This window comes from Atta colombica, unplaced genomic scaffold, assembly GCF_001594045.1.
Source record: "Atta colombica isolate Treedump-2 unplaced genomic scaffold, Acol1.0 scaffold222, whole genome shotgun sequence".
Taxonomy (NCBI): Eukaryota; Metazoa; Arthropoda; class Insecta; order Hymenoptera; family Formicidae; genus Atta; species Atta colombica.
Genome location: NW_017259319.1, coordinates 35334 through 44106, shown reverse-complemented (window position 1 = coordinate 44106; position 8773 = coordinate 35334). Strand labels below are relative to the sequence as shown.

Below are 8773 nucleotides of genomic sequence, written 5' to 3'. Positions count from 1 at the left end.
TATATATATATATATTATTACTTATGTTAAAATACGCAAAGAGTTATAAATAATGATATTCCGTAGCACAGTAAATTACATATTTCGTGCATTATGCGGTAATTCTACCACAATGTTTTGAACTGATAACAACACAGAAAAACGTCGTGATTACCGGAAATAGGATAGGCACATAATGGAATCACAACAGATGTTCAACAAAAATCATATCAGGACCAACCTTGTCGTCTTAATAAAGACCTCACGTCAAATCGTGGCTACTAAAAAGTTAATTAAAAAACGCGATAAGTGCATGACAGGCAATGACGCGCTGCATCAATAAAAGTGATCTTATTAAATCAAACTCCTTTCTATATTCTTCCATACATAATGTATCGTGTTAGACTTTACAAAAAGCATGTAATGCTGCGAAAATAAGCTGAACAAGGAATCTTTTTCGCGCGGCGATGAGAAGAAGAAAATTACCTAACCGAAAGCATCCGAAAGTTGCGGGTCACTCGCAAACGACGATAAAGAAAAATCGACGTAGAATGGGTAAAAGAGAGAGATATATACATATCGGGAGGGGGATTCGATAAAGACTCGACTGTGGCGCACCAGCAGACGCTACAGGGCAATTACAAGGTCAACGGGCCAAGGAAAACGTCGTCCAGATACTCTCGACTCGAGGTCATCGTCTCTGCCAAGCATTAGCCGAAGAATTTTCGATCGCGCGATTCCGCCTTCGCTGCCGATTCGAAACGAGCGAAGACCAAGGACTGATGATTCAGTACAAAAAGACATCAAATGACTTTACCACTTGTAATAAAAAAAACTGTGCTCCTACTACTTTTTTATTTCAAAACTTGAAGTTGTGTGTTAATAGCAGATTTTCGTATAAAAATTTATATGTAACTAGAGTGAAACTTGTATGGAACTATTCCAGCACATTTATAGATATCTAAAGGATATAAAGAAATCAAAAGAAAAATATTAGCGAATTTTATCCTATTTTTAGTTAATTGGAAAAGGGATTAATTTCAGAATGTGATAATAAAAATTTAAATAACAATAAAATAATTTTGAGACAACTCTTCTCATCCTTTCGAAAATAAAAAAATGTATAACGTAGAATAGATAATAGAAAATTAATCGGCGAATATTCAGTCAAATATAACCACATGTAAGCTTGTACACACACATGCACGCACGCACGCACGCACGCACGCACGCACGCACGCACGCACGCACACACACGCACGCACACGCACACACGCACACATGCTAGCAATATATATCAAATTTAAACCTAAGAATTTGAATATGTGCGCATTCTAAAAGTAGGAATATAGCTCAGAACAGATTGCTGACGATTGTTTGTCGCAGAATTAAATTTCAATCAAATGGGACACGAAAATGCAAGGAACTTAAGTTGCACTTTTTGCACGATTCGACCTCGTGATTGTGCGTTTCGCGAGCGTTAAGCTAGTCACACACACTTTCCGTAACAGTAGCAGTGAGATTTTCGATCAATCACAAATGTTCGATTCTTAGTGTTACGATTACGGACGACTGAATCGAGCAATGCAATTACTCAAAAACCTTATTGTTACGGAAAGTGCATGTGATTAGCTTTAATGCACATCGCAAAAAACGTACAGCCCCCCGCTAAATTGCTTGATTCGCCAAATAGTTTCTCCGAACAAAAATCTCTTCGTTCGATAATAAAGTAAATAAACAGTTTTCCACGCAATCGTTTTGCAATAGCTTGATATGGTACTATTATAGTACATTAATTTTTACTGCTAATTAGTTCTAAGCATTTCGTACAAGCTACAGTCACATTTCTCTAAACTAAACCATGACTGATTAATGGGAAAAGATTAATTGATCAAGAAGAAAATAGTTCGCTATCGTAATAAAACCCGCCATTTTTAGAATTGTCGGTAAATTCGAAAAAAATATCATAATAAAATAATTTATTGTCGATGATAAATTTACGAATGAGGACAATGCATTATCGCTCATTAAATCGATAATTGTTTCGAGATTAATATATAGTCGATTTAGTCTCACTATTTCATTGTAGTTCGCAGATTTAGAAAAAAAAAACTATTGAAAGAAAAATCAATTTCGTTTAGCCTTCATTTGATTTTTTAAATAGAAATTACTTTAATTTGTGATTTTCAATCATAATTATATTTAATTACTTTAGTAGATGGATATATCATATTTTTAATTGATATTATACACCGCTTCCAAATCAGTGCAATGATCTTGTAAAAAAAACAAAGTTAAGTAGAGTATGTTATAATAACTTCACGATATTACCCTATTTCATTTGATTTTCTATCATTCATTAAATTAAATCATTATAATTTACTTGTTATTATCATAATTACTATATTATAATAAAAGTAGAATAAAGGGTATGATTTACTAATAATAATAAAACAAAAATTATCTTGATTATAATAATTTAATAGTAATAATCACGAATGTCCCACATTTGAAGTTCCTTCGTTCAAGGCGGTTCTCAATCCACTGAATGGCATTAGTTACCTTAATCCGAGATGTATGGACAACCAGTATGCTAATAACTAATTAAGATGATCGGCTTACCATGAGCTTTTCTCGATCCAGATGAAGCAGATCGCTGCCTTTAATGTCTTTCGATTTGAAGACGTCCGCATAGCGGTATAGATTTAGGGCTGACATCCATTCAACTACGTTCAGCGACGTCCACTCACTGACAGGCTGTGAACAGAGAAACGAGACATAAATCGTAGGTGGGCATCGATGACACAAGAATCAACGACGACTAATCGAGCCAAGTTCACTTGTGCATGAGGAAGCACGTGTACGCACACACGCGTACACTTCGAGATATATTTATATGACTTGCTATTTGCTAATCCCGGTTAGATCACGTGAATGATGAAAAAAATTAATTAAAGCAAAGTAGAGCTGACAAATGAGGCAACAACGTAATAATCTTCTAATAAAATGATTTTCATTATAATTATGTATTCTAAAGTATCTGACTTCGAAAATTGCTGGTAATTTTGTATAAACGAAGTTTTCAGGAAGTTATCATTTTTCGCGACCTTTCAATTTTGAGTGTCAAATATATTTATAATATACAAATTAATATTTTATGAAAGTAAAATTCATCTCAAATTAATAAGTTAGAGAATAAGACCTCTATATATGAATAAATTAACTAGAAGTAAGAAAAACGCCAACTACAGTCAAAATTAGATGTTGAAATAATATTTTTATATGGATTTTGTTGTTATTTTAGTTGATTCTATTGCAAGTCGAAAGTATCGGCGTACAGTCATATATCTAAAATAAATGTATTTAAAATACGTCTTATAGAAATATTATTTCAACATCTAACTTTGACCACAATTAGCAGCTTCTCTTAATTACTTGATTCAATTCAATTATATTAAATGTCATGCATGTATTTATATCCCCTTAGAAGTAATGTATCAAAATGGTTAAATATAACTATCAGATATATTCTATATAATCTTACTTTTGACTGAATGGATAAAAATATAATCCGGGAATATCTAACAGGAATATATTAACAGTAAATGTGTAAAATCCTTTTAAACGCACATAATTAATCGATTCTTTGCAAGCGGAAGCAGATAATAAGCAAAGATTGTCCCGTTTGCCAGTCAAATCACGCGCTTATTATCCTCGAGATTTAAAAATAAAAATACATGATCTTCAGTATCGTTACAATCTATTAGAATTTTTGTTTTTTCATTACTACAATGATATTAATTTCTCTCTAAAGTGATTTCAGAATCGCTTTACAGAATGATTCACACAGCAAATTGAGATAATCGCTTCTTGTTAATTGGTTGAACTGAAAGAATGAAAGTCGGAATAAAATAAGATAAATCTCTTCTAAGGTATATTTGATTCCAGATATTCTAGTTTCCTCTCCTCCAATAAGAAGCAATTCAATTTAACCGAGTACTATGTTTTCACAGATTATCAACATTCTCTATTAATTAACGAATGATATGTCTTATAAATAATCTAATAAACTTTTGCAGTGGTATTTTATAACAATATATAATATCTATATTTTATAACATTATATAAAATTCCTAATTGTTATTAGTAACATATATTATCAGGAGATAAAGATAAGCTCCCGAATCACAATTAAGATGTCTTTCGTGTATTTCAGGCATTTAACGAATTTCATAGTAGTTTTTATAATTTCCTTCATAATAATATAATAAATGTATCAATTTCTCTTTAAAAAAGTTTAATTGAAACACTTAATTTATTTTTATATATATATTCAACATAGTTATGGTTCGATTATGGATACAGGCTATCTCTATTGTGGCGAGCTCCAGAGAACACCTAATCGTATTTTTCCGCATCGTATTGTACGATTAGTTAATTAAAACCTAATTGCTATAATCACAAAATAGCATTGCGGTTTATTTTAGAAATTTCCCAAATTATTCTATATATATGACTTTCTCTGAGCATCACATTAAAAATATATTTACATATTTACCTATAATAGATGAAAAACAAAAATTAGATACAAATAAAAGAACATAATTTATGTCAGTCTATTAAAATTTCTATCGAATTGAATGAAAGATTCAAATATCATCAATAATTTAATTATTGACGAGTGATTAAATCCTTGATGATAACAAAAACAGCAGGGTATACCATCATATAATTATAATATTTCCATCGTATCAATATTTCCATATTAATCTCCATATTAACCTTCTATGATTAATAATTATGACTTTCAGTTAACGATTATTTAATGCATACGTGTGTAACATCTACACGTATTTCATCATTACGTAAATTAAAAAAAAGCAATAAAAAAGAAAAATTGTACATTTAGCTAGAATTTTTTTCGCATACAACTTTATTCCCCGGACAAGTGCTGTTATTCAGTGTCGATTGCGCGAGGATTACGTAAAAACCACGCGCGAGAAGCGTCTCCGGATTTTCTTGATCTCGAAGATAAGGCGCGTCGCTCGTCGAGCACTTAACGCACTTTGCGACCGACCAGGTCCGATTAGATAAATAAATCGAGGCGCGGCGGGACGGAGGTGGGATAAGGTTACGCGAAGAGAAGAGACATCTCCGTGTGTCAGCCGTTGCTATCGAGTAGCGAGGGTCGATAAAGCAAAAGCGTAAAAAGTGCGGAAAAAAGAAAACGTAACCTCTCGCCGTAACCCCGAGTCCGCGATATGACGACAGCCGTGAGATAAGCCCTCGCCTGTGTCGTCCCCGTCCGAATAATCCACGCCAGCCGGCAACGCGTGTTACATCCACGCGCATCCGTCCGTCCGTTTGATCGACGCGCTCGATTAATCTCCGTCGAGAAGATCGTTTCTTCCTCGCCACCGCACACGCTACATCCCACCGACACCGGGCATGAGAATTAAATCGCCGACGTCGCGAATTTTTGCGACTGAACCCGTTAATCTAAAATGCCTCGCCATGGGCAACTTATTTCGTGGAAATCATCATCTCTGCGATGGAAATCCTGCCACAATATAGTGACGTTTATAAAACGCTTTTTCTTCCAAGGGATTTTATAGCAATTGATGCTGTACATCTATCTAAAATCAGACATGTGACCAAAAATATTGTTATTACAAAGTCTGTAAAGTTTGTACTATTAAATACAAATTTTTATATATAAAATTGATATGGCATTCGATTGTTGACATGTCTAAACTTATTTATAAACAATTTTTTGTCCACACTGCAAAAAATAAATATACAAAAGATTTTTATAAATATGTAAAAGAGTTGAGTAAGTTAAGTGTTTTTTTTTTTACATCCGGAATTCGACTGTTCACAATTTGTCCGCATTTGTTCCGCATAAATTACATAATTAAAAAATAAATTCAGAAATACTTGTGAAAAAATTTGTGCCATTTTTTTGTTTATAATTCCTTTTGCAAGGTAGCCAACAAACAATTATTTACAGATAATTGTGAATAATACGGACAAATTGTGAACGTTCAAATTTGATATGTAATTTAAAGTACACACTTTTGAGTCCTCAAAATTTGCTCTCAATATATATAAAGGAAAGAGCTCCATTATAAGATTCCGAGTTCATTTTGGGTAAATGCTAGAAATCTATAAGCAGAATTTTAAAAAATAATAAGTCATTTTGAAGGGAATTTAATAAGCTTTAAGCTAACGTTACATAAAATTTAATTCAAATTCCATTTTTTTTTAATTAAAAAATGTAAAAAATGAACAAATCGAAAAGTCAAAAAATTGTGCTCTTAATATGCCCCGAGAAATCGATAGAAAACGCAAAGTATATCAGTATTACAATTAAAAAACTTTATTTAATATTTCTAAAATACAAACAAACACAGCCAGTGTGCGCCAAAAATGAGCATGCGATAGATTACACCCAGAACTCATCACATTTTCAGGTAGTTGGAAGCATCACAGATATAGGCACTTGACGTTCATGTCTTTTTTATTATTGTATAATAACATTTATACTTTAGCAACGATTTTCATAGGAGCTGTAACATAGGAGCATGAATTATTTTATATTAGGAATACCCTGGATATTTCATTTTACGATTTCCACATCTTATGGTTTTACGATCATCAAATCTAACTTCTGTAATTAACAATTCAACATATCCTGTATTTTCTATTATGACCTTACTCTTCACTATTGAAGAATTTATTGCCAAATATTTTTAAATAATAAACAAGGTTTAAATGCTCATCTCAATGAAACTTGAAGACATCCAAATTCTAAAATCTTGTTTTACTACAGGCTTCTAAATAGTTTTCAATCCAAAAGCAATAAATTCATGGTGGAACCAATAGTATTTATTGGTTTAGCAGAAACGCCGCTATCTCATATTAGGCGCCTATTTCATAATAGAGGACTTTACTCCTGTTTGTTTACAATTTATTTTTACAGGATAAATCAGAAACAAATATTTATAAGGAAACAAATACGGATAAATCATGAATACTTGAGTTCCGTGTGTAATGAAAAAAAATATTTAGGAATAATATACTTAATCCTGTTGTTTATATTTATAAATTCTTTCTGCAGAATGGATGAAAATTATTACTTATGGACAAATGTAAACAAGTTGTGGATAATCAAATGCCTATCAATTTTGTAAAAATTCAATTAAAAGTTCTTTCACAGACCTGCAATCAACATTCTGATGACAAGAATGCATTAAATATACAAATTATTTTTATATTTAATAAAATAGAAATTCTTTATACTTAATTAGTCTTCTTTCGGAGTTCTATTTCAAATTAAAATTATAATTGTTTTATATTTAACTCGTTAAATTTGATTGAAAGAATAAAATTTAAGACTTGTACGAATATTGACTTATAACATTATCTGTTGTAATGACTCTCGTGCTGCAATTAGACATAAATACATTAGATTTACTCCACTTAATCTGTTCAGTCATCCGCAAATCATAGATTACCATTACGGAAGTCTATTTCAGTTTTCTTAAATTATGATAGTTAAAAGACATAAAATGCAATTTATTGCTTCCAGCGTTTAGATGATTTATTTCATTATAGCTTTCACCTATTGATTTTCATTCCATCGGTAAAATAAAAAAAATGCAATTATATACGTTACATACAGTTTAAAAAAAAGTTTAAATTCATATTTCCTTTAATGTATATTCTTACAAGAAATTGATATTAGAGCAAAAAGTTTTTGATGAATTACCATATTCTTAAATTTATACGCATTGCATTGCATTATATATATTATTATCATGAAATATATATATAATATTTTTAATCTTATTAATTTTGTTCTCGCCTTGTGTTAATAAGAAACGCACAGTTTTAACTCGGATAACTTATATCAGCTTTTACAAAATAAGAAGAAATGACATTCAAATCCCTTTTTTTTACCTTTTTTTTCCCTATCACAATTTCATAGCAGACGCCGTCGGATTTAGGTCGTTACGCTATCGAATTTCAAGCAGATCTTGCCCTGATAACAACATGCCATTTGTATGTTTATGTAGAACTCATGATTATAATAGATATAAAATTTACATCCCTAGATATTTTTCTCTCTGGTCGAAAAATATATGTCTAAATTTTATACTTATATAGATCTCAGTAATTCGAAATAGAAATAATGAATTTCTTTTTCAAGAAATCGCGTCGAAATCGTTATTTTAGTTCGGGGGGAGAGGGTGGGAGGGCGCAAATTATTTATTATAAATTATATTAATTTAAATCGCGAAAAAATGTAAGACTTTATCATAGTAATATAAAAAGTTTCTCCATAATTTCGTTTACTTAAAAATTAAACACAAATACATTCATCGAAAATAAAACGAAAGAAAGACGGAAGAAGATAAAATCTCATGTTACAATAAAAAATGCTTTGCGCATCATTGATTTTATGTGCAGAATGCACATCAAGATTTTCTGCATTTTATAATGCATCAATCACCGTTGAAACATAATCAAAGATAAATCCTTATCACTAGAAGTATTAGTTTCGAGTTTCCGAGCTTGATCCTTTCACGTGCTCTCGATATAGATGAAGTTTCAATGTTCGATTTTCATTGTTAAGTGTTATATATTTAGCCTTGAATATCGCGCGAGAATTCTGTACGTTTTTATTTCGCCAAACTGTGATAATGCATGCGCGAGAGATAATTCTATCGGTTTAAAAGCGTCATAGAATTTGCTTATATACAAAAGGTATAAGTTATAAATAAATCGGTCT

General features: G+C 31.3%; 1 protein-coding gene across 1 annotated transcript in view; it reads right to left on the bottom strand.

Moving 5' to 3' along the window:
• LOC108687967 overlaps nt 1-8773 on the bottom strand; it is a 34732-nt gene that overhangs the window by 19992 nt on the left and 5967 nt on the right. The window contains exon 2 of the mRNA XM_018194015.1: nt 2602-2736. Within this exon, the coding sequence (XP_018049504.1) occupies nt 2602-2736 (135 nt within the window). The remainder of the gene's footprint in view (nt 1-2601; nt 2737-8773) is intronic.